We start from the raw sequence: 27,963 nt of genomic DNA, 5'->3' as shown, positions 1-27,963 counted from the left end.
TCTCTCTTAGAACTGTAAGCAGCTACGAAGCAGGTTACACTAAAATCATACAGAGGAAAGAACAGACCAACCGAAGAGGTGTCTGGTCGTTCTACTCTTAAACCTGTGTAAGGCAACAGCTGAAGTAAAAAGAAAAAGACGAATTTAAGGGTTGCTGTCCTCTCCCCTGTTTTCTAATGAGGTTTATTGTGGCCCCCTGCCCATCCCCGAAGCGCTGCCCCGCTTCCAGCGGCCGCAGCCCCACGGCCCCGCTCCGCGCCCGGCAGAGGGCGCTGCCGCCCCGCGCTGCCCCGGGCCGGCAGGGAGCGAGACCGGACACGGCGGCGGGGAGAAGATCCAGAAGATCCATCACTCCCCAGGCACAGCAGCGATGGCACTGCAGGGCCATCCCCCTGGGAGCTGCAACGCTTCAGCTCTGTTACTCCCCCAGCCCTGTACCTGCATGCTGGGCTGCGTGTGCGGGGACAGGAAGGGCTGTCCCGGCGCCTGCAGGAACTGCTGCCGCGGGGGGATGAAGGGCCGCGGGGTGGCAGAGCCCGGCTGGTTGAAGTGCAGGATCCCCACCGGGCCCTGGGGCTGCATGCTGGGCCGCACCGGCCGCTCCCGGGGATACACCGGCTGCTGTCCCTGCTGGTTAAAGGCGGGCCCGGGCGGGCTGAACGGCATCGGGCTCTGCGTAGGAACGGGATGGGCGCTGTTCAGAAGTGGGGGAGGCGGTGGCGGTGGGGGGCTGCGCTGCTCAAACAAGGGGTGACCCGGGAACCTCGGATCTGTGGGAATGAGAGGATTGATTCAATTATCCAACCTGGTCTCAAGCATCTTCCTCAATATTAATACCTTGCCCAACCTTCCGGAGACACAAACACATTTTGGAAACATAAAGCTCTAGTCTGATTTGGAAAGTAACCTGAAATTTACAGAATGCAAAACTCTATGGGATGTTTTAATTATAAGAGCTACCCTCAAGGTTATATTTCTCTTGTTCCTGTCATTTATGTATAAAAAGAATCGATCCTTGAAAGACCAGCACAACTGGTACTCTGCTGGAATCAGCAAAACCTTTTGGAAATTCTCCTTTAATAAAATCAATTCCAGTGATTACAGTTTAAACCACAGAAGAACTCATAAAGCATTGACACCATTTGCTGACCAGGTATTTAGCACATTTTTACATACTGTACATGTGTAAAATATTTGCAAAATATTGTGTGTGTGTGTGTGTGTGTATATATATATATACACACACATATTACATGTATGTGGTATAAATATCCACTTACCCTCTCTTATGTTTGCTAGGCTGTATATTTTATCTAACCTTAACAAATTTCTTACACTACACACACGGTCCAGGCAGCTTAAAGAGTAACAAGAAACCCAAGTATATGGAGAGTACTTGTTATCCAAATCACAACAAAGTGCAACAACTTCAATGCAACAATCACATAGATATTACTTTTGTGTCTATATAAATATCTAGATTCATGGCAGTTAACGGTGAAGACATATTAAAAAAAGTAAAAATCCACATCAAAAGAAGTAAAAATATACTAGACAACCAGAATTTCTGGCATGGTCCAGCTTGACTATATCAAATGGGATCTTCCAGCCTTCAGGTTCTTCTGAACACATCATGTTGTGAGACATGCAGTCACAGTGCAGCCACTTTACAACAGGTGGGTATTAATTGTTAATGGGATTAAAAATGCTCACCTGCTAAGAAGAAAGGATCTCTGTCCTGAGGAGGTGGAGGAGGGAGTGGTGGAGGTGGTGGGGGTGGCCCTCTCCACTGGTCCTGGATTGGCAGCCTCGGGGCCTGGGAGAAGTTGGTAGGAACTGGTCCAGGTGTATGCTGCTGGAAGTCTGGAGGGCCCTATTTCATAAGGCAGAATTAAAATTAAGGCTACCATCCAGAAATTTATGTATTGTCTGCTATAACATTTTTTTCTCTCAAAAATACAATTCCTGTATGAATTATCTCCTATCACCTGTACAAACTGACAGCCCTTACTGAGTCATTCCTTCACAATGGAAGATATATTAAACCTGAGTACAGTATCTTGAAATGAATTCACAATGTTTTAATAATCACTAGCACCACAGGAATGCCATTTCTTCTCAAGCTTATTGAAATCCATGCAATTATTATTGACCTTCTTTCCCATTAATCCAAAAAAATCTGAACGTCTACTTTAGAAGACATTCCTGACATTTATCTTCATAAACCATACTATTCTTCATCATCAATTTAGCACAATGTAAGCTACAGGAGGGAGCAGCTTTACTTAAAAAAAAAAAGGGGGGAAGGACAATTTATGACATCCAGAAAATTAAAGAAATCATCTTTCTAAAAGAATTAGAAGAGAGTAACATTTCTGGCTATTCACAGTTTAGCATCTGAACCCTTTAAGAAAAGAGTACAAAATTTTCTTTCTTCCAGTACGGCACTGGATTTTTTTTTCCTTTTTTTTAATGCCTTTGCATATTGCAGGAAACAGTATGTTAATACAAAACCAGAACTCTGCAGAAGGCACATTTAATTGAGTAATTCACACTATAATTTTCTTTCCTTTTATATCAAAAGTTGACAAAATACCTTGACAACCTGTGATAGACAGAGTAAACTTTGCTTCACATAAATTGTATTCTCAACCATTTCCTTATTATGTAAATCAAGTAAGTAATGAAAATAATCTGTGAACATCCTTGCTTTCTATAAAGATTCTGAAATCAGTGGTGAGATCTGTTCTGTCTACATGTGATGCTCACCTTGAGACTTAAAACTTGCATTGCTGAAGACAAGCTTTTCAAAACAGATCCCAGACTGAAAGCTCCCTGCTAGACTGAAGTACTGTCATCAGGAAAGGGCCAAACAACTAAGCTGCAGTAGCTTATCTTTCATCTCTTGAGTTGACCTCACCAAGGGTATGCACAGTCTCACCCTATCATATTTGTACTGCACAAAGACTGGAATTTTAGGATAAGAATTTCTCACACAGCAACAATGGCCCTGGAGCATACTCACTATCAAAGCAGCACAAGACAGAGCTGCTTTTACAGCCTTCTACCAGCACAATACAACTGGGATTGGCAAGGCCCAAATAAGTAGATGAGAAGCACCAAGGATCAGATCCATTACTTTAAATCTGTAGCCTTCCTGAAACACCTGAATGGGGATATGTGAGATACTGAAACCTCTTATTTGGGACCAAGACTGTGACTACTTATGTCATTATACAGCCATCAACTGTAAATACATTATCATTCCTAGAGATTAAAGGGTCTATATCCCCTTGTTTCCAGTCAGCCAGTCTCCTGTGGGTATTTCATTCAGTGAAAAGACATTATATTACACTCAAGCATGACAGTCCTCATAACATACACACTGTTTGTAGGAGGAGCTCTACACTTCTGCAAGTGAACAGTCACAACACACAATATTCCTGCCGCCTTGGAACTGACTACTGCCTTTGAATTTCACAGGCCGTCTGCAAACAACAGCAGTTGGAGCAAAATAGAGCTGTTTGGGATGGAAAAAGGTGACATTTATTTGTTCCATAAAAACCTTCAGGTTTAGCTGAACAAGGATGTTGAACTGCTTTGCCCTTCCCTGGTGTTGAGCAGGACAGCACTGGCTGCCTGCCAAAAGATCAGCTGAACACAAACCTTGAGGATCCTGACCCTTCGCTCCCAAACCACACCTCCAGCATCACTGCACATAGGAGCTGCCAGAGCTACTTTCAGAACAAGGTTAGATGCATTCCCTCAGCTCAGAAGCTTTGGTGACAAAAGCCTATTTCTCAAAGTATTGCTCTTACAGCAAACCCAGGGAATACACACACAGCCCTTCCACATGCTGCACATCCTTGAGGGAGGCACCCAGCAGACCCACTCATTTTTAGCTATTTATAATTTAGCTGTTTAGCTATTAGTTTACCAGTGGATAATGCCTAAGGTCATTGCAACAGGAGCGTGGGAGAACCCAGTTCAACAGGACACTTGCACTCAAGATGGTTTTAACCTCTCATCTGATTTACAGCACGTAGTCACATGCTCATCTTGCATCTCGGGACAGAGCATGGTCTTGACAACCTTTTTCCCCCATTTTCAGAGAGCTTGACTCAGAAGCTCTCAAATTCCTCCTAGTTTTCTCTAGACATATGTCTACACATATCTTAGTAATTTGCAAAACAGCCAGCAAAAAACAAATTACGTGGAAACTTACTGAAACCTGGGCTAATAAATCTTAAGTGTCACATATCTGCCATCCGAGCTGAAGAACTGGCAGCAGCAATGATCTGTCTGGGCTTGGTTCCAAGCACCAAATGGCAGTGCAGTGATCATGGTCTCCTCTACCTGCTTCTTCCAAACTCCATGTATTCTGCCCTTGTTGAGGTAACAGATCCTTATCAGTCTCTCCTCTCACTCCCAGACTTCAGATTAAGTGCTAGGCTGAAAGGCAAGAGGCTTAGGCTACAACCTAAGCAGCCATCCCTGCTTCTCAACCTCATTTGTAACCTGGTCTCAAGCATCTTCCTCAATATTAATTCCTTGCCCAATCTGCCTTTTTGTTCTCCTGGTCCAGCTCATTCCCTTCAGATACATTCTCTCATCCCCATCACGTCTTTCACTCTGGCCACTGGTTCCTAATCCCAGCATGGATCCAGATCCCAGATTCCAGACTCCAAGCTGGTGGTCTTGTGTAGTGGCAAGCTGGTCAAGAGCTCCTACTTGCCCCACTCAGCCCCTGATTTCCTTGTCTGTACACTTACACAGGCCATCTCCCCTCTTTTTCCTGCCAGGGTAGCAGCAGGCACAGGTTGAAAAAAAATCCAGTATGTTTGTTTCAAATAAACAATTCTTTGTACCAGCCTTCCCTCTCTTGCCAACCTGTACCCTCATTATTATGCCCAGATTTGTCTCTTCCTAAGGCAGCCCTAAATTGCAAATGCATGGGAAGTCCTGTTGAATTTCACACAGCCCTTATGTACTGAAACATCCTCAGTGCAGCAAAACTCAGTTTTCTTCCTTGGCAAATGAGCAACAACAAAACATTTCTAAATAACTCACATGGGCACAAAAGTATTTTTCCACCATTTCAGTTTTGGAATGAAAGTATATTTGGAAAATTTCAACCAAAATGATTCAAAATGAGGCCAGCAACCAGCACAACATCTTGGTTTAAGCCACCAAAGTCTGTTAGTATTACACACACTGAGAGCAGCTTTTTATTTCTTTCATAAAGAAAGAAACCTTTATGAAATAAGCTTTAGGTAAATTTTAGAACTGAATAATACAAGGTCATTTTAAGTCCAATGAATAATACAAGGTCATTTTAAGTCCAAGAAAGCTCACACTTAAAAAAAAAAAAAAAACCACCCCACAAACTAATAACCAGCAAGACATTTTACTATTAAAATTGTAGCAATGCTGATTTCAAGCTCCTTGTAATCTTCTGTACCACAGGTGTCCAGCCTTTGGTACAGAATATCACAGGGAGCTTAAACAAGAATCAAAGCAGATTTCAAGAATCAAAACATTTAGTGCCCTCTAAATACCTGCATTGATTTAACATAAAATAACAGGTATCCAATTGTTATCCAAAAGCTGGTATCAAAAAATCCCCCAAAATGCTCACTAAGATAGATTAAGAATTTTTTCCTCTAGTTAGCAATATATGTCATATAAGTACATGACACAACACAAGTTGGGGTCAAAATAACTCTTAAAACAGTCCAAGAAAGAACAAGAAGGAAATATCTGAAGTTTGGAACTCTTCCTATTGGCCTCTCTTTTTTTCTGTCCCTAGCAGTGAAGAACTCTGGGGCTTTTTCCACTTTTAAAAATTCCAGATTCACTAAAAAATATCTACTTATTTGATTGCTGAGCAGATTTTAACTTTGCGTCTGACATTTTGAAAAACTACTAAATTATGACTGATCACATTTCTTGGCTGATAACCAAAGCCCAATCATGCAAAATTAATTGCAAAGACATTTGTTATTTGCTGAAAAATGAATTACAAATGTTTGCTTCTAAAAAAAAAATCAAAATTAGGTTGATTCTTTCCCTTCTTACAGACATGATAGACTGACCTCCACTTCTTTCCTAAACCAGCTTTGCTTCAATATCCCTAAAGATAAAAACTTCTCTGCTAAACAACAGTATAAACAGGGAGGGAGAAGCTTTTATTTTTATATCTTCCATTGCTGAGATTTTTCTTCTGAAAAAGCTCCCAGGATAATTCCAATAGGAATTCAGTTGTGCAACTGATTCATATCACACACTCCCTGTGAAAACTCTAACATTCAACTACTTCCAGACACACATTACTCTTTTTAAAAGAAGAAAATACGTCAATTATGATGGGTATTTTTCTAATTATGAGGTCTTTGTCTATTATTCTCACATGGCATTATGTTTTTTTACAATTCAATAGAAATACAACAGCACTACCACTTCCACTTTTACTTATGTCAAATTCAAATTGTCCTAAAAAGTAACATAACAGTTCTCCATTGCTTAAAGCTTTTGAGTGTGGGCTTTTTTTTTTTTGTGGTTTTTTTTTTTTTTTTTTTTTTTTTTTTTTTTTTTTTTTGTGTGTGTTTAACAGTAGTTAAACTACAATTTTAGTAGTGGATTATTTTACCATTAATGTTAAACTCTACATTCAGCAAGTATTTGTTGCTAATAACCTCTAAGTGCCCTCTGGTATTTGGTGGAAAAGACCACTCAGAGCTATTTAACTTCAAAAATTAATGAAGAGCAGGTGCAATAGCCAGGTTTCATAATGGTCTATTTTTTGATAAAATAAGCATACTGTAACATAGATGCATAATAAATCTTTATATGCACAGTAGTTACTCCCATTTTTCATGGTTTTGCTATCCGGACAGTTTCAAATTACACCCAAGTATTCAGTACACATATCAGCAGGAGTCCCTGCAAAAAACATTTTAACTATTACTTCACCATTATTAAATCTTTCAGGAAACTTCCTTACTCAGTATTCAGAACACCTATTTTTAAGCTAACAGGTTCCAACTTAAAAAAGAAAATTGCAAATTCATACAATCAGCCAGGGCTCCAAGGTTCTACATCTCAGTCCAACATTGGGGCCAGCTCTAACACTGAGGGAAAGGACAAAAATTTATGTGCCTTCCCAGTGAGATCCCACCATGCTGGTTCACATTCATACAGAAATGGTTACCATGACAGCTACCAAATGTCCATAAGAATGACCCAGCTGACAACTGCATCTTCTCCTGTTTTTAAGGAAAGCTCTGAACTCCGTAATTTAATGTATCCTCATACAATTTTATTTTGAAAATTCAAGAAGAAAAAAGGTGGTGCTTAAGAATAGAAGACCTGAGGTCTAGAAGGAAATTACACGGGAAATAGGATTCTGTAAAGATTTCTTAAGAGAACACCATCACAGACATTTCAGAAATACTTCAAAAGAGAAGATAACACCACAGTGAAGTGCTACTGACAGGTATTTTGTCTTAAATCTTTGATTTGGTTTACTCTTACCAAAAAATGTACCCACTCTTCCTCCCACACACACCATAATTTACTGCACTTCAGACTGACATTTTTATACAGTTCTGAATAACTGCATGTTGTACAATTTCCCCTTTTACTAATTTAAATTATTCAGTATAGCTAAGGCATAACCTACACCTCATCAATCACTTTTGGAAAAAGAAAAAGGTAATGCAAACTTGTGTCTACAATTCATTAGAGTTGTGAATAGCTCATTGAACATGACTTTCACACACTCATGCAATCCCACCTTCTGAAAGAACACGAGATAAGGTTACTTTAATCCTTTCAAAGAACTGCACTATTTTGCCTTCCTTTTATCCCTTTAAATATCCTTCCTAGTTAAGAAATTAACATTTTCTCTCATACAATTCTTACACAAATTGTACTTTTACTTTTCTGCATCTCTTGTTAATTACATGATGTTATCGCCAATAATCTATTCATGAAGCACAGATAACTTTGGTTACCAATAAAAGGGAAAACTTAGCATAAATTGCTTAGCACAAAGTTAATCTTATAAAGCAAGGAATAAAGAGGATCTAACAGCTATTATATGATTTATCAGCTTCTCTAAAAGGGTCAGTCCACTTTCTTCATGAGACTAATTAAATACCTTAACAATGTCATTGAAACGTCATGAATCTTTCAATAAAATACACCCTGCCTGTACAACATGTTTTCACTTATTAATCTCACTTAAAATGCAAAGAGCTAGGAGAACCCCATTGCCAGTTAAGCAGGGCCACACAGTTAATTCTTCTTATATGGTTTAAATGCAAAGAATAATGACCACTATAACCTATGACAATTAAAACTATAGCCATCTGTCACAAGATGTTAATCCTCTTATTTCAGCAGCCCCCAGACTTTTCGAAAAGCTTTCCTAAACTGCCTACCTCCTGTGCAAGAAACTGACTTTTCATCCTCTTGTGTAGGAAACCCTGCTCATATATCTTGGATATGGTTCAAAAATTTCCAAGTAGAAATATGTATCCATATCTTCCAGGAAATATGGGTCTTCAAGTTTCACAGTATTTTCTTTTAGTTTGCACAGCATACAGAAAGGAATGACTCATGGAAAATTTTTATTATAAAATTAATTTTGATACTTTTTAAATACAGTTTTAATGATTCAGTATTGTTCTTCTGATGTCTATGACAATCATGTAAGTCCATCAAGGTGAAATAAAACCTAACAAGCACCACGTTTTTTTCAAAAGACTTAGGAAAATATCACCTAATATTAAAGACACACCTTGAATTCATCCCAATCATGAACAGAAAAAGTTCAGGTGCCCATAAAAGTCCAAACAACAGTTTTATGCTACCCATATATGAATCTTTTCAAAGTTTCTGGAATATATTTTCTGAGGGGATAACATGGAGATAGCCAAGCACTGGTTCAAGTCTGTGGACTGCACAGATCCTGGCATTACAGGCAGACTGAGTCAGAGAGAATGGGTTGATATTTTCACCTGAGCTGAAAGTAATTTTTAATAGAAAAACGTACCACACAACTTGGATAAGCTCCTCTCTGACACTACACCACTCCCAAGAGATAAGAAAGAGTGTTAGGAGACTGAATCAGAAGTCCAGGTCATCTGTAAGAAAAATCACCGATGCTCTACTTCACTGTTTAGGGTCTCAAAGTAGAATTACCATGTCAGCCAACATGATAAACCAGTACAAGCAAGGAGAGAGAGGCATGGAATCCCCTGTTATTTAAGCAAACTCATGATCAAATAGCTAAAATAAGTAACACAGGCAATGCAGACAGAGATGGGTATTCCCAGCAGACTGACAATCCCTAACAGTTCAAAAGACTAAAGCTAAAAATTAGAACTATTATATACTAAAGGTGTCCCTTTTCAGCAAGTTTCAGGGCATCCCAGCAATACATCCAGCAGGAAGAGATTCATATTGCAAATGCAGACAAAACCACTCCCAACTTCAGTGTGTTTCTAAGAGAAGCACCAAAGGAGACGGGCCCATTAACAACCACTTCTCCAAAGGAGAACTTCTGCTTCAGAGAGTCCTTAATGAAATACAGAGAAAATGCACTGGTAACAAGATCCCAACTCTAGATTTAAATTCCTGATTTAAAGTGCTGATGTGCAAAATAACCACACTCCCATCCACCTACTTGGTATGGATGAAGGAAAAGTGCCCCCAGCAGAGACAGGCCATAATGAGAAATACTGTGACAGACAAGCTGTTGCAACTTGCACAGACTGAAGGGAAGAGTAAACCCAAACCTCTCAAACCACAAACCCAAGGAAGTTCTTTAACACTACATTGTTAAACTAATTAATCTGGAAGATTCAGTTTCACTTAAGTTTGCAATCCTCTGCAGGAGTGGGGTGTAGAAGAGTGCATGACTTTTTGTTTGGTACCCTCTAACTTTTAAGATCAAGTACAACACAACAAATTGGGGAAGGAGTGTAAGAGACAATGTCATTTAGAACAACGAACCCTCCCCTAAAAGACGAGGATTTCATCATCATTTAGTAAAAGACAGTAAAATCCTTCTGCACACATTTTGTGCTGACAACTAACACTTTTATGGATGTGTAAAGAATTAGGAACCCCTCCTGTTGCCAGAACTAATGAGATAAGATCTTCCCTTGCACTTTGAAGAAACTACTCCACAGAAACAGTATCATGGTATTTACGTGTATCTTGGTGGCCTGCAAGTCACTAACAATTAGAACAATTCGAGGCTACAATTAAACTGGATTATGAATATCAAATTCAAAATTTCTATATTACACTCCAAGCTTGAAGGTGCAGTTACAATTTACCTAAAAACAAATCTCAGAACCTCAATGGGACCTGGGGAAGATGCTTCTCTCTTTAACAAAAATTGTCAGGTTGCTACAAAAAAAGTGAAGAAGCAGGCAGCTTTATAGAAAACAAAAATGAGAATTGCTGCTAACCTGGACTTTGAAAAGGACCTGATTAGTTAGTAATCAAATTACTGGATTGATGGTTTTTAGTTCTGTTAGGAAATCTCATTTCTGAGATGTTCTGCACATCTCTGACCTTACGAACACACTGATGTGAGAAGAGTTTCCCAGCATGCCTGTAAGTACTGTTCACGCATTGGGTAAGAAGGCTGAAGATTTTCATCATTTTCGGGTACCCTACAGTCAACCCAAAATATCTTTCTGAATGGCCTTATTTTATTGTAACAGTAGTGACTTACTGCTTCATAATAAAATGAAGCACTTTCCTTTTAACATTTCAAAGAATTAGCTAGAAATGAAGGCACAGAAGGTGAACAAACACCAGTTTATAGATATATTGTTTTCATATTATGATGACACAAATGTACTGTTATCTTTTAAAAGGACATTTACTCATCTCAGTGAAATAGCTTAAGATAACTATACTATCATCTCATACTCTCTAGTACTACAATAGATACATTTTAGCTCTCTATTCAGTGTTTAAGCTCTAGATTACTCTTACTGTATTGTACTCAGCAGACTCTATATTTTAATTGGATTGCTTTATAAGTCTTGATTTCTGCAAAGTAACTCTTTAACAGTGCTTAATTAATGGCAAAGTAGCACACGCATAACACTTTTCCCTCTTTGCACTGATAAAAGTTTGGGCTTTGTTTACAATGGCTTTTTTAAAAGTTTCACATTCCATTCACAGAAATATACAAAAACCAAAGTACAAGCTATATATCAGATAAACAAAAACTTTTTTACTGTAAGGGTGCCTGAGCCCTTGCACCTTCCTTGGAGATATTCAAAAGCCATCCACACATGATCCTGGGCAACTGGCTTCAGGTGGCCCTGCTTGAGCAGAGGGATGGACCAGGTGACCTCCAGAGGTCCCTGTCAACCTCAGCCATTCTGTGACTCTGTGTTTAGCAGGTACTAAAGCTGAGATTGAAGAAAATCTACCATCATGAACACAGGGGAAAAAAATCAACAACACTACTTTTTCTTGGCTGTGCTAAACAGCAATCACCTTACAGAAAGATAAATGACAGTAAAATATAAATGCACAAGTTTTCTGCTCCACTTTACTGCCTACAGAGCACGTGCACACTGGAGCCAACATGACAAGTTAAAGGGTTACTGCATTTAGAAACCAGCTATTTCTCTCTTATTTAATAGCTGTTACCATCATGTTTAGCTGCTGCTGCTCCTCCTGCAGATGGGAATTCATTGATATGATTAAATTTGATGGTATGATAATGTATGGTAATCGTGATTAATCAGAAGGCCACTAGCAAATGGAGGATGTTGGGTATTATGTCACCTGCATTTTAAACTGCTTTCCCTCCATGGCAGCCTGACAATACTTGACAGCTGGAGAGATCTCACGCTGCATTTGCTTGCTACTACTTATAGATCTGATAAGAGAAAGTGCCCATCATTCCTTCAATATCTTAAGTGCTGTAATTACAGAGCTTTGCAATCAAGTTGTGAAAACTGTACCTGTTAAAAACCAAAGCCTTTTGCTAGCTGCTGAACAAGCTCTGTCTCACATCTGCAAGGGCTATAATCTGAAAGAAATGTAATTTGATGCAGCAGTCTCATTCAAACATGATTTGCATGAAATGCTGTGTAAAGCAGTATCCAAGAAATGTCAATCAACACCACCTGATACCATGTGTTCTGTTAAATGGAAACAAAATGCTTTCTACACTACCTGTGATCTGCCACTACTACAGAGCAATAGAGGGAAAATTTCACTAATTGTTACTCATTATAGTGAAGCCATAGCTAAAGCAAAATAATTGTGAGGAAGTAAGAGAGTCTTTTACACAAGTGGCTTTTTATTTCCATTAACAGTTTGTCTCCTACACACGTACTGCTGCAAACATGTACCAAATATCAGTTAAATGACTGCCTGTGGTCTGATGCAGGACTCTTTATAATTTGTCCTTACTATGTGGACTGTGAGTCCACATTAATAACAATTGCTAAAAAAACCTTTACTCACACGTAACAACTTATGACTGAATTTGAAAAAATTCCGTCCCTATCTGCATTTCCCACAACACACAACAAACACTTTTGCAACGAGTTTTGTTTTCAAAAGCACTGCAAATTTCTGCCTCTAAATCCTGTAAGAGGTGCTCCAGACCCAGGCCCACTGTAATACCACTAAGCCAACCCATGCTTGCTAAAATGATGGTGGGGTGATACCTGTCAGTCCAAGAATCACCTGGGAAAAAATATAAGTAATGTACCTTTTATAATTAATTTGTATAGCACTAATATATTGATTTTTTTAAAGAAATGTTTCAAACAATTGACCATGAAGGACAGCAACTTCTATTCTGAGCAATGACTAGTCACTTGTTTAAAAACCTCTCACAGATGAAATCAATAAAGAAGTGTTTAAAAACAGTGTCTGGAACACAAACAACACTTGAAAACTCAGAAATCAAACTACTGATTCCAGAACTGATGGAAAAATTAACCAAAACTACCTTCACAGCAAGGTAGTTGAACTACCCTTCACAGCATCCATTTGAGACACCACCTGACGTGCTGGAGATCAAGTGGAACCAAGCTGAATGAGAACATGGAGAAAGTTTACTAAGGTTTTTGCTGTTTAAGGAAAAAAAAATTGTATTCTTTGAGATAAAGATTATTTAAAAAACAGGTTCTAAGTTCCAAAAGCAAATAATGTCAAAACCTCCTGGGAATAAAAAAAGACATAAAACATTGGCTATTCACAAGGGCCTGAGGGTAAGTCATTCTGATAAAGTCTTAAAAATACTAAATAAAACATTATTTATGCTTTACAATTCAGCTACTTCAGACATGAATCCAAGAGTTATCTGAAAGACACCCACCCAGTGCACTAAGGAGTTTTATCAAAAGAGAAAAGCTTTGTGTATTAAAAAACAGCAAAGCCTTTCTGGCACAAATTAGTCAGGTAGATACTGGAGCCACTTCATCTTGTGCTTGGTGTCACTTCAGACTATTCCCAACTTCAGCTCTGAAACTCAAGCTGACCAAAATGGACCAAAGGTGTCTGTGGGCTGAGCACCTGCCCAGCTCACACCACACCCAGGGTGACAGCTTAAGGACAACAGCTGAATGAGAATTCATCCCAAGTTCCTGAGAGCTTTCCTGGCCAAAGGCACACAGCTCCATTAACAGGCTCTGCTCTCTCTGCAGCAGCTGCAGAGGAGGATCCAGGTCACGGACAGAGGGGGAATGGCCTCAGACCAGAGGAATCCCTCTCTTCTGCCTTTAACAGTGAGAGGCAGGTTCTCCCCAGCTCCCTCTTCTCTCCAAATGCCCCACACTCCAGCCACAAATCTGGATGCCAGGGATACCTTACAATTTCTGGCTGAAGAACACTGACACCCTCCCTCTGCCACATTCCACCCCAAAGTGGGCATGACAACACTTCTTTCACTTCTGTAATACTGCACATATGTGTCATGTAGTATTATTACTTCAGTGTCCGTAAGTTAAATAAATGATGTCTGAAGCCAAAAGCTTCTATACATTTTTCTTCAGGCAAACACTGAAATATTTCAGACATGGAATGTTCTGGTGGACTCAGCTAAGCTGATGGTCCAGATTTTTTCATCCCTTAACTTCCAGCTTCACACTCACTAATGCTCTGTCCTCTATAATAGTCAGTTAGCAGCAGCCTTTATATAAAATGTTTTGAAATACCTCTTCCATTTTCTATTTAATCTCCTCTTCCCTTGTTATACCCCATCTTTCTTCACAGAACACAGGAATTGAAAGAGAAATTAGCCAAGAAAACAAACACTGGATGAAGGACAGAAATCACAGTGGTCCCTCTTGTGTAATATAAAACCCTCCAGGCTCCTTCCCCTGCACTGGGGCATCCACAAGAATTAGTAAATTGGTCAGAAAACACAAGGAAAGTTCAGAAGAGGCATATGAGCAGTCTGTGGACAAAGGCTTTTGTGACCTTCCTGTAAATGGACCAGTCTGCAAAGTAGACTGCAGTTTGTGAGATACCAACTGTGACACTGGGACAGGAACTCTGGAAAAGGCCTCTTAACCACTTTAAAACAAAGGCAGAAGATAAAGCCAGACCTTCAGAAGGACTCTGCCAAAGAGGTTATTTAACCTATTCTTTCAACTGTTTAAAGAAAACATGTCACTGGCACTTGCTCAGGTCCAGGTTAATTCAAACCATGCTTTTAGACAGGATTACTGTGAACTACAGCCACGACTGTGCAATTCAGACAAACAATTCACACCCTTAAGTCCCAGATCCCACAAGTGCACTGTGTTTCTCAGATGTGACACACCTCAGATGCACCATTTATTCAGTCCCTGTCAGTTACAAACAGCTCTCAAACACCATTCACACCAAGTCACCTCAAATGCTTACAGAGTAACAGGTAAGACAAATTGCTTGATTCAAGATTACTGTAAGTGTTAAAATAACTCTTTGTACACAACACAGATTCATTCCCTTTTATCTTTTCCAGTACTCCAAATATTCCAGGAGTTAAGTTTTAAGAAAGAAATAACTGAACAATGAGCTCTACCTTGAAATACTAAAATTGAGATTCAAGATTAAGAGAATTTAATCAGCCCCCACTCTAAGCAGGTTCAGTCTTGATCAACACTTGCCTGACACAGCCTTACATTATTTCCTACAATTTAGGTCTCACACCATATGTTAACACGCTCATTACAACTTTGTTCAACCCTTCAATTACATCCTTCTGCAGAAGGTTGTAAGAATTAACCATTACATGGTTACAAAGTCATTTCATCAGCCCTAAATTAACAACACCTGGTTTCCAATAGATTTAGGACTGACAATTGATTAGCTCTGATTGAAGTTCTTCCCATATTTGGAGCACACGGTCTCTTTGCACTGAGAGGTTTCTCTCCTAGACATAAACTCAGAGACAAATTTTTCTTTCAGTTATGGCATTGCCCACTTCTGGTCTCTTCTTGCAAGAATTTAATTACTCTTCATGTTTCCACCTCTGTCACATTCAATGAAAAGAAACCATCTAGTTCAAAGTTCAAGGGGAAAGCAGACTGCAAATATTTGATTCAAACCCCACTATCTTTTAGAAGCAAAGCAATCAGAAAAATCAGTTAACTATTATCCTTTGATTATGCAATCTTAAAAACAGGAGCAAATTCAAGTTATTACCTATCCAGAGATTCTTTATACATAGGAAAAATGGCTGAATGAACTGTACATAGTCTGGAGTAAGTCTTTGATCTTTTTCAAATGGCTTGTCAAAATTGTCTAACCACTGCTGCATTGCTTTAAGTCAACATTTATACATAAACAAGTGAATTATAATAGCACAAAGGCATCTGACATGTAACAGCAAAAAAAGGTAGTTCTGCAAGATAAAACGTTAGTCAGAAAGTAAATTTGTCTTCAGCTCAAGAGCTAACATACTACATTTAATAAAACAAACATGAAATATGTACACAGTGACACTTAATTCCTAATCCTAATATGACTGATAACCCATGCAAAATTTATAAAGTACTTCATAGGGGAAGTCCACTGTATAAGTCAGTGAGCCATGGAAAGATGGAGCAACTTTCTCAGGGTCATGCAGCATGTTACTGCTGAAGTAGAAAAAAAACAGTCAGGGCAACCAAGTGACAGTGCCAGACCCTCGTAGTTAAGTCAGTCCTCCTCCTCGTCCTCCTTAGGAAAATTTAATTACACTGACTCTTTTCTGGTGCACTGCTTATATAAATAAAAAGACAGCAAGCAGTCAAGTTTTTCCTTCAGGCTAAAAGAGCAAGAATCCAACCAAAAAATGTTCAGTTTACTTTATTCCCTTTTAAAAACTGCTGCATTTAGATTAGTTAGGTTTGTAATACTTCTCAACTTGCAACCCCAAAAGTGAACAGAACTAAAATCTAATTTCACACTCAATTTAAATAAAAATTAATTTCCAATTTTTCTACGCTGATGTAAACACACTTCAAAGATGCCAATTACAATGCCTTTACAGATATTCCTTATCCTCCAATTTATTTTCCATCCCAAATTGTGTTTACTGGCAAATCAACTTAGTATCAAAGAAAAACAAATGCAAGACACTTGTTTTCATAAAAAATAACAATTAATACTACTTTCAAAATGTAAATAAGGTCTCCCCATAATACTTGAGACTGCTGAAGAAATTATTTCCTCTGAAAACCACAATATTTTTAAAAAAGCTCAAAAATATTTTCTTGAAGATATAACATGAATATACTTAAACAGTGGGTTTACAACCTAATTTTTTAAGACTTCATAGATAAATGCAGCAATGTAAAGACTGTTTCTCTGCAAAATACAGATATCACAATTCCTCAGTCATAAGTCCTGTATGAAAAGTATTCTGTATTAAAAACAACCAGGTCTGCACTGGGCAATCAAAAGTCACAGCAGGTTTCTGAAATTTGCTTCTTTCCAGCACATTTGATCTCTATGCCAGAGACACTACACAGATGTTCAGACATCTATTTTCCTCCTTCAGCACTGCACACATCAACACATTTTTTGTGTGTTTTATATATTTGGGAAGTATAATATACAGGTTTTTACTTGAAAATACTGTAGGTAATATTGCAACCTAGTTCTTTTGTTTATTTTAATACCATGCTAACCATTTCAACTAGAAATTTAGTATAACAAAACTGAAATTATGAGAAAAGTTCTAGAAGCATATACTCTTTCCATTCATAGTTAAAAAAAATTATGAAGTGTAATTAGCCTAGTGAAGCAGCTAAGTGTCTGATTTGTTTTCAAAATTAGAAACATAAAAGAAAGCAAGGTCATGCAATGCCAGTTCTATTTTTTTATATAAAAAAATGTGAGAGTGTTGAAATACCTTTAGTAATGATAAAAATGACTGCTGCATTTTACAATAAATACATATTACTGCTTTTTAAGCTTAGGGATTATTTCAAATAGCCTTTTATTATATCAAATAAAATAAGGATTCTATTTATACAGAAAGAGTCGAGTAATAAAATGAAGCCCATATTCCTTAAGACAAGATGCATTCATGCCTTTCCCACTGGAGAGACTGGTTCAACAATTTTACAGTTAAACAGAATTAATTCTACTCTCAAAAATCCATTGACCTTAAGCTTTTAACAAACATTTTCAACTGCAGAGTGTATTGTCAATATTTACAAATCCTTAAAATTATATTTCACTAGAACAGCTTTTATTTGCTATATTAATATTTCCTTGCAAATGTATGCTTATCCATATCAGAGAAGAAGAAACAGCTGCTACTCACAGGAAATCTCTGGGGTCCTACAGCAGGTCTTGGCTGGGCAGGAACTGGCAGCAAGGGCACTGAAACAAGAAGCACCTTTTAACACTATTTGTTTTACCTAAGAGTTGTTGTAGTTATTTCCAAAAGCATTTGCAATAAAAAGCCACGATTAAAATCTGCTACTTTTACTCTCACATGTCACAGTTCCTACAATTAACTTTAACCAACAGTTCCCTCCCCTACAACATGCAACAGGGCAATTAGGATTCTCCTAGTTAATTTACATAATTTAGTTCTGCTTTTTCCAGAATTAAATTGCTCCTTGTTGCAGGAAGGCAAACTAGAATAGTTATTCAGCCAAAGACATCCCTTAGACAAAGCTGACAGAGACACTAACAATAATTTCACGTTTCAAATAGAAGGATACATGATTAATTTGCCTTCTCAACTTCATGCCACTCAACATTTCCTAGGCATCTCCCAGTCTCACCACCAAACTACCACAAGAAGCATGGACATGAGAGACACTAACTGGTAAAAATCACTGTTCATGAGGGTAAAATGAGGCAGGCAGCTGCAATTAACAGCACACAAAAACTACTTAGTCTGTCTGGCCTTGCCACCACAGTGGTGTGTGCAACTGTGATCACAGAACTGCTGATCTCAGATGAAAGACAGTGATTGCATAGGGATACCAAGAAGAATCAGGAGACCTTTTCTTGAAAAAATAACCTCTAAAACTAGTATCTCAGGAGGATTAACATGGATGATTTGTCCTTACAACTGCACTTTGAAATGCTAGTCACAAAAAGCTATTTCCCAAAACATTTACTCAATGTTACAGCAAAATGCACAAAGTGCTACAGCTGGATCATCTTGGGAACTGAACCTATACTCCAATCTCAATACAAAGTGTAACAACAGCTCTCCTATTTTCCAGAGCACTTTTTATTTCCTCTCACAGTTGTTTAAGTAGTTAAAGATGCAAACATTTCCATGTTAAATGAAAGGCCAAGGAAGTTCAATAAAGCATTTTCAACCACACAATATGTTTGCTCATTTGCCAAAAGCTTTTAGCAAGATTCTTCTCCAGTTTGTTTTTAGCACTTCTGAAAGTGAGAGGGAAACACTTCCCAGGCAGGGTTAAACACTGACTTTGCAGACAGCTACTGTGTGACACTTCAGACCAGGAAAGATATTAAGAAATGCTTATAGTTTGAGAGAGAAGTGGGGCGCATTTCCCAACACAGAAGTTGGCTAAGATGCCTCAAAAATCCCTTTTCCCTTGGTAACCAAGGCACAAGAACTAATGCATTAGTGGTTTTTTTTTTTCAGTTCATGTCCATGTCTGGCTTCTATCCACTTTCATTAAGAACTTGTGGTTTGCTGGTTGAGAGACTGATGGGATAAACTAATTGCAGCAATCTTTCAGCACGGGAGGACTGTGTGCAAGCTTTGGATCACATTACACCAGAAAATGACTGGAATATTTTCATCCTGGCTTCTAATGAACATCTGTCAGTATCAAACAGCCACGGCCACACAGAAAAAATTTGGTAAGATGCTCTTGACAGACCTAGTCCTAAAATAGTTCAGGTATTACAGGTCAAAGAGGCACTGAGAAAAATAGCATAAGGTGGGAAATGTAGAGAAATGTCAACTGAAGTCTATTTCAGTATCCTGCCTCCAGCAGTAGCATATAAATTCATATATTTATATATTTTCAACAAATTAATTTAATACTCATGAAAGATAGCAGTTCAAACTCTGTGCCCTTTCAATCCTTGGACACTTGCTTAAGCAGCAAAGAAGTCTCAAGCCCTCATTTTCTTGATGTCAAATATTCCATAGGTGTGAAAAGTATGTTTCAAAAATAATACACAGCATGTTGTAAGACACTATTTTAAGAAGATTAAATTGCTTCTTGCTATAAATTCCAACACTATACTGGAAACGATGAAGAAACAATTCCCACACTGATTATTCAGGAGAATTGCAACGTGATTGTTCCCAAGACACCAAACAGTTTTCAAAAGGTAAATGGCATAGTGAGCTGCCATAAACTGCTCATTAGTTCATGTCAATTTTGGCAGCACCACAGGATCCCTGAAATAGTTACTTGTAATATAAACATTTAAGGGGAAAAATGCAACACCTATTATCACAGGTTAAATCAGTACTTCACAGTGCATCTGTGTACAGTTCTCCTGCACTAATAAATTGATCATACTCAAGTCTGGACACACATTCAGCAAAAATTGCTACCTACAACTCAAAAGTAATTTGCAGAATAGGACACAAAGAAAAGATAAAACTATGAGACAAGCTAAAATATATGGGATTCAAATGCCACAGGAGGCACAGCTGAACACCAACTGCACAGTACCTGCAGCAGGTATCCAAAGAGACTCATATTTTAAGGGTTTGATAGACCAAGTCCTTAATCATTTATGAAGCTTTAAAGACTAAAAATAGTACCAATCCATTTGAAACAAAACTGACTTGAAAGTAACTACTTTTTTCAAATCAAGATTCAAGGCTGGGCAGGGAGATGGTGGCCACTGTAAGGAGATTTGCCTTTGAAACATCAAAGGAATAAGCCAATGATAGGATTCTTCAACAGTATTTCTACTCCTTTTCAGGCTGAAGTAGCTGTCTACTCAGAGCTCTTATACATGGTATTTTATTCACATGAAAATTTCATAACAATTTACAGGAGGTTTAGAAAATACTGATACAGTTGATGCATTTCAAGACTAACTCAAACCAAAAAGATGTTTAAAAAGTGAATTTCTATGATCTGCAGTTAGGAAAAGCGTCCCTGGTGCTGACAATTAGAAGTGTGTGAGCTTTATCCTGCCATAAAATTAGAGAGGAAAAAATGCCAGTCTACATTAAACATGACAGCACACCATTAAAATTACCAGAACCTAAGTATGCATATCATGCACTTCCAGACATGGCATTTTTAGCTTCCAGGCATCACATTTTCCACAACAGAATCCAAATAAACTTTGCACCTATCTGACTGTATTCTCCAATGTGTAAAGCCCCTCATGTATCTAGAAATATGTTCAGCCCAGAAGGGGCAGGCCATCATCAAGAACACAAAGTCAATCTGATCTCTCATCCTTCCCATGAGCCTGAAAGAAATGATGCTGCAAGTGAAACACATCCTTGTCTTGCCAACCACCAGTCTCTGCCTACTGGGGCTTCAAGTAGATGGATTAAAGGAAGACTTTTTAAGAGGAAGCTTGGAACAGCACTTCTTACGCTGGAATTTCTATCATTTGCCTGCAGTGACTGCTTTAAAATTCACCTTAAATGCAAAAACCACTGAAGATGTTAGAATTATGCTCATTTATCTACAGAAAGCTCCTAATTTCCAACACATTTTCACATTTTCCTTACGTGTGCAAGTGTTTACTTTCATGAAACAGAACTGTACTGCTACAGATTAAAACTGAGATGGCCACTACTCTCAGTCACTGCAGGAAACTCAACTTCCAATACATGCTCTCTAATCAAGAAATGAAATTTCTACAGTGACTTACAAGATCGTATTTAATAGTATGCTGCATACCTATTAGCAGCCAAATTCAGTAGTCTTGCCAAGGACTCTTTCAGTAAAATGTATGGCACAAAGGGATTTCATATGAAGCAGCTGCCATCAATACACAGAGCAAAGAATGTCCTTGCTGAATGCAGGTTTCAACACCAGTCAACAACTGATCACTCACTCTCCAGGGCTGCTCAGTCTAAGAGAACACCTGAACTTTTACAAGCTAAGAAATGAATGTGCACATAAAGTCAGTAGATGTAAGATCTAAAAAAACCCAGGAACACCCTCCCCTTTACAAATCCAGTACTGAAGATCTCCCAACCTGCAGGAGGTGCACAACTTTCTGGAAATGAGGATGTGCATAAAGACTGAAAAACAGACTGTGAACAAGATCAAGCAAGAGACCTGCAAGCTACAGTGTCACAGACATAGTGGTAAAGCTGAGAAGAGCGTGAAGCTGCCCAGCAACAAGAAAAAAGACTCCTCAGACAAAGGAAGAAAATACACTGGGATACTTCTGACATTAGGCAAAAGCACAAACCCTCAGTAGCCATTCCCAGGATTACGATCACATTACTGCTTATCTAGATAGAAAAGATCTGGTATTGTTTCACAGGGACAGAGAAAAGGCATCTAGAATAGTCTAAGAGCAATTTTTGCTTCTCATTAAACAGTAACTTTCTTTGGTGGTGCTAGAAAACTGCACAGAAGGTACAAATCCACAAGTAAAGATTCTTTTGGAGTGTTTCCAGATAATCTGTCCTGATGCATAATTTTGTGGGAAGCACCACAGGGAAAAGCAAAATAAATTCTCTGACAAAGCCATATGTGAGCAGCAAAACAGACCTCCATACACTAGCAATATTCTTCCCTGACAAATTCCTGCTTTTCATTGGTCAAATCAATGAAGCAAAGATAGCACTGGCTTGGAGTTCTGCTGATGTGAAGGGGGGGGGGGGGGGGGGGGGGGGGAAAGACTGAAAACCTAATGGCAAATATGTATAAATATTTATGTATTTCTTTAGTCTGTCTTCTCCCAACATAATCAGAAATCAGTGCTATGCAGGTATCTTTTTTAACCCTCTTTGGGATTAAACACTTCCTAAATAAGCAGTACCATGAATAGCTTTGCTGAGAGCTACCCTAAGAAGCATAGCCCAAATGTTTGTGTTAACGTAGAGAAACACCTGTCTGCAAATCAAAACAATTAGAGATGTGCTTCTGTGAAAGGAGAATTGAGGGCAAGTATCTTGTCAAGAAAGGACAGCAACTGGTATCTTTCACAGACCAATTACATTGCAATGAGTGCCTCAGTACCATCTCACCAAAACTGTAGACAGTCCTGGGAAATTTACAAATTGCAGTATTTTCCTAGTTTTGAAAAATTACATTTACTGTTTTTTGAAAAGCACAAGCCCTTTTCAGTTTCCATTTTCCTGCTCTTCTCAGGCGTTACATTAGAATAGCAAAGATGGTAAAAGCTGAAAAGGCTTTGCTTGTTCAGTTGGCCACAGTCCAACAACATTATGTCTTACTTCAGGCAAAACATTTGTTTCAAGCTTCAAGAAAAAAAACCAGCAGCCTGAAGCACATTTCCATGAAGTGATAAACAAACAAATTGTTCCATCTCTGGCAAAGAATGAGATGAGTCACACTTGCACGACTGGCAAGGTGTTCAGAAAGCTCACCTTGTACAGGCGTCACCACCGTCCCCTTGAAATGCGGATTGATGTGGATGTTCTTCGGCTGCTGAGGGGTCACTGGAGGGGGAGTCATCATTATTCGAGGTGTTTCTATCTGAGGGGGCATATGTAGCCCTGGAGGAGGAGAAGAATGATGCTGATGCTGTAAAGGAAGCAGAGATTGTAACTGTTGCTGCTGCTGCTGTTGTTGCTGCTGCTGTTGCTGTTGTTGTTGTTGCTGCTGCTGCTGTTGCTGCTGGAACAGACTCATAACAGGTTGCTGGTGTGTTGGAATTAACCTCTGTGAGTGAGTCTAAAGTCAGACAAAAGAACAAAGTCACTAGGCTTTAAAGTTAAAATATCCTGACATAAATGAGCACAAAACCAAGACATCTCTGGAGAACAATTAAGGCCAATTATGAACAGAGAAACTTATTTTCCCTATAATCAACTGGATCCACTAAAAACCATCAGCACAGGAAAGCAAAGGAGCAATCAAAAACATTTATGTGAAAGAGAAGGCAACAAAGAGCAAAGAAGCACAGGGAATGCAGACACATTCACTCATTTTTAACAGTGAAACTGACTAGTTTCATAGTCAGGGCTCTGCATATGTCAGTGTTATTAACTGCAATAAGGTTTATGTGGAGATCACTAGAAATCTGAGTCCTAGTACCAAAACAAATCCACTACCTCTTGTCTCATGTATACAAGACCCTCTCTCAGATAACAGACCTAAAACTAGCAACAACAGTCAAAATACAAATTTAGATATCAGTGCAGCACAAATTCAAATACTGTTCAATATCAGTGCAGCACACCTATCCATACTGCTTGAAGAAAAAACTCATCTGAAGATATCTTTTAAAGGTATCCTTCCAAACACAGAAAAGTCTCTTGCTGCTCAACTCTCAGAAACAAATGGCCAAAATCAGTGCTAATAAAAAAATAATAATAGTGTCTCTTTTCAGTGACGTTCTTCTGTCTCTCAAGTCACTGTTACTAGAGCTCAGTCCTAGACCAGCAACTTCCAAGTGGCAGTGCAAGAAGAGACCCAAAGAGGCAGCATTTTAGCAACAAAAGGTGTGACAGACTTTCTTGTTTCTTTCAGTATACATAAAGCAAAGCAGCTACATAGTATGCACAAGACACTGTGATGAACACAAAAATATTTACATTTAAAATCAAAATAGATTGCAAGGACTGCAGCAAAACAGAAAAAAAAATTCAACTTTCACTGCTTAAAAAGCACAATATTTACTACTGCAGGGCTCTCAAGCACTGAGATATCCACTGACTCCTGCAGTGACCAGCACCTACTTACTGCTGTTGGAAAAAATCACCTTTGTTTAACACAGATGACCTTGTCCTGCGAAGATATATAAAGACTTTGTTCTACAATCTCAGCTTCCAGTATATTTTATGACAGTGAACAAAAATAAGTATTGACCTCTTGATCACTTGCTGGAGATGGTTTTGGTTTTTTAAGATTTTTTTGATGGAAAAAGTAAAGTTTTAATATTATGATACAAAGCACAGCAGAGAAATAGAAAGTAGTAACAAAGCTAAATTTCATTTGAAATCCCAAATTAATAACTTATCTAGTAGTGAAGTGCTGATTACTGTCCTTGGGTTTTATTTACCTCCACAGTAACATAGCTTATATGCAAATATATTTTTTAAAGAAGTATCAGCAAAAATATTACCCTGACAGAACCCAAGAAGTATTTTTCAGAATCATATTTTTAAACTACATTATAAATAATACTGACTGAACATGTTTCCATGTTGCATGCAGACTTCTCAGAGGAATTCAGTTTTTCCTCCATCCTCATGCAAACCAGCAGATAAGTCTGACTATGATTCATCAGTCAAAATGCACTTTTCATTTGGAGGTGTTGAGATTGCTCAAGGTGAAGCCAGTAACAGGACTAAGCACATACTTTACAATCATCATGTCACACAAAGCCCATACTGCTTAAGAGTGCCCTGAGAGAGCAGAAAGTCTGCACTGGAATATATATTCCATCTTTGCAAAGATTCGTGATTTAAAATGCATTTCTCCACAACTTCCTGTAAGGATGCTCAAAGAATACTAAGGATTGAAAGGTACCATTGATGGCTGGTTTGGCAGCAGTGCAGGCCTGTGATCCTTCATTCTTCCCCTATCATTATTCTCTCTCCTTTGGTCTCCCATTCCATGGCACATAACTGAGCCTCCTCTTCTCCCTCCTCTCCTGGAGCCGTATCGCCCCTGCTTAAGCTGCCTTTCCCTCTCTTCGAACTCACGGAGTGCTGCTTGGGCTTCTGCAGAAAGCTCTGTCAAGAAAGAAATGGGGAAAATTATTTTAGCATTGTGCTGAAAAGGTGGAAAACACAATGACAAATAAAACACTGCTAGAACTACAGAAGAATCCCTGCAACTAACATAAAATTTGCAGGCACTTTGATCTCCTTTAGGTGGCATGTTAACATTTTGTTAAAGACATCTTTAAAAGGAAAAAGCACAGATACTTCTGTCCTCTGCACAGGCAAAAAGCAGCAGATAAACGAAACAAACAGGAACAATAAGGTTTGGTTGTTTTCCTTTTCAAGATGGTATTGAAGTCTGCCTTATGCTCTAAGAGGAGGCTGTGGCTCCCCTCAAAGTACTGTTATCTTTAACATCTCACTTATCTGCAGATGTCAGGCAAGACAATCAATCTGCAGTAAACTCAACAGTAAAGGATCTGTTGAGTCTTCCATATAAACAGATTTTATGCACCAGACTCTTCTGCACATTGGTCTATTCCAAAGAAGGAATTTCTGCTTGCTGAAGTGTTTCTAGTATGTAACTACCTAATTTTTGTTTTACTGTTTGTAGTTCAAGAACCAACTGTACTTCACAAGTGGCAATTCCACTGAAGAGAGAGCACACATTAAAATCTGTGCTCAGGTCTAGTCAAACACATGGCTGCTGGTAACCCCCACCCAACTCACATCACAGGTAAACACCAGAAAACACATGGTACTCAGCAAAGATGACAAATTTGTCCAAATTTGCTTGGACAATGCTGACAACATTAAGCAAGAAATTATGCAGTAATAGACCCAGGTAATGAAATTACTTGAAAATACAGTAAAGGTCTACAACAGACTTCAGAAAACACACCATGAAAGTATAAGCAGAACCACTCACCAGGTTTCACTCACTTATATAAACTTTAAATCAAACATGGAGCTGAATCTTTTGCCATGTGCTAGTCAGATCCTTTGTTACCCCTAGTATTGATTGCTGCCTCTAACAAAGCAAAATTAAACTACCAAAACCAAATACACTCGTGACAAATAAAAGCATATTTTGAATTAATATGGTATTTACTTGTCAATACTACACACAGTGGCCATATTATCAGAATTAAAGTAATTAGTATCTGGCAGGAGACATTACTACTCTGTCTCCACACCACAAGATATCCTCTCCCAAGAATACATAACTAAATCAATTAGAAAACTCTAACAATTTCTTTTGAGTCTAAAGGCCAAAGCTACTTAAACCACCACCATCTTAAACATCTTCATAAGTAATCTCTCTTAGTCTTTGAAGTTGAGGATTGACAGAAGGGCAGAAAAGGGTGAGCACTGAGCATTCCCTCTGCAGCAGTTGTTCTTACTCTGCTACAAAAACTACCTGCATGACTGAGCTGCAAAGACTTTAAATTTGCACGTCCCAGTTTTCAGAAGTATTTAGCACCTCCAAAGCAGGAGCTTTTCAATTTTTAAAAGTTCTGAACTTGCTGATGGCCTGTAAGAACACAGCAAACATGACAGACTTCTAAAAGCCCAGGATCTACCCGAGTTTCCTGTTTCATTTTTGCACATTGGTGATGAGACAAGTTTCTCTACCTCCTTTTCTCTCCACTCTGACACCACAATTGAATGGCATAAAGCCTTAACAAATACTCTTATGAAATGCTGCCTTTGCCCTCAAGGCACAGCAGAGCCCAAGACATTCAGGCTTTAACAGGAAAATATTACAGAATGCTTAGAATGAGGGAAGGAACCACAGTCCCTCAATTTTTAGTATGAAATGTGCATTTCTGGCAAAAATTAAGAGAAATGTACTCTTGCCCAAAGCAATTAAAAGCATTAAATTCAAGTAAAACAACTGCCATAGCCATCTTTGGCTGCCAGGGATCAAAAATGCTGGTTAAATGGGAAAAACCATCCAGGCTTTTATTTCAAGTCTTCTTCCTCTCCACACCTGAAGCAAGTTGTGTTTCTTCAGAAACCCACGAACACTGAAGGGCAAATGTGGGCTTTGACCTGACCTGCCTGAAAGACAGAGCCCTACTCTCCATAAACCCAAGGGGGAAAATAGTGCCACTATGCTGCAAAAGAGGAACTCTCCATCCCCTGCAAAAGAGTAACTCTCCATCCCTTATCCAGAAATTATCCAATTCCTGCAGGGCATCCTGGGTGTTCTGCTGCTTGGAGAGCTGTTTTGTTTTCCCAGGAATAGGACAGGCAGGGTAATTTCTCTGACATCTTCCACACTACAACCCTGAACTCAGCAAGGCTGTAGTCTGGAAAATAAAGTTCAGTCAGTGCATCAAGTACCTACCAATGATGGTCAAGCAAAATAAGAAGCAAGTCCCTATTTAATAGCTTAGATCACATGTGAGGAAAGCAATTTTTAATGAACCTGGGAACAGAGCTAGCCTTCCTAAATAGCAAGACTATGGCCAAATCTCTCAGCCTGTTGAGCACACACTGAAGGACACTGAATAGAAACAACTCTAGAAGAAAGGATGGGCCACTCCAAACACAATTACTTCAGAGCACTGTGCTGATTAAGCTTGGGGAAGGGATGACAGCATCCATGCAAAGTCAAGTCTGTCAATCTTGGATGTGCAGCATCACTCTCTTTAAAATACATAAATTGTTTTTCTCCTCACTTT

General features: G+C 38.7%; 1 protein-coding gene across 5 annotated transcripts in view; it reads right to left on the bottom strand.

The window, feature by feature from the left end:
* Positions 1–27,963, bottom strand: part of RBM33 (RNA binding motif protein 33) — a 102,846-nt gene that overhangs the window by 42,782 nt on the left and 32,101 nt on the right. For 4 of the 5 annotated variants that reach the window (XM_050970315.1, XM_050970316.1, XM_050970318.1 and 1 more), the window contains 5 exons: positions 25,137–25,342; positions 23,030–23,336; positions 17,801–17,859; positions 1,714–1,873; positions 439–770 (listed from right to left, as the gene is read on the bottom strand). In XM_050970315.1, the coding sequence (XP_050826272.1) occupies positions 439–770; positions 1,714–1,873; positions 17,801–17,859; positions 23,030–23,336; positions 25,137–25,342 (1,064 nt within the window). The remainder of the gene's footprint in view (positions 1–438; positions 771–1,713; positions 1,874–17,800; positions 17,860–23,029; positions 23,337–25,136; positions 25,343–27,963) is intronic. The other variant, XM_050970317.1, reaches the window with a different exon arrangement.

This window comes from Serinus canaria, chromosome 2 (assembly GCF_022539315.1).
Source record: "Serinus canaria isolate serCan28SL12 chromosome 2, serCan2020, whole genome shotgun sequence".
NCBI lineage: Eukaryota > Metazoa > Chordata > Aves > Passeriformes > Fringillidae > Serinus > Serinus canaria.
The sequence above is the reverse complement of the archived record's forward strand: the minus strand, read 5'-3'. Positions and strand labels throughout refer to the sequence as shown.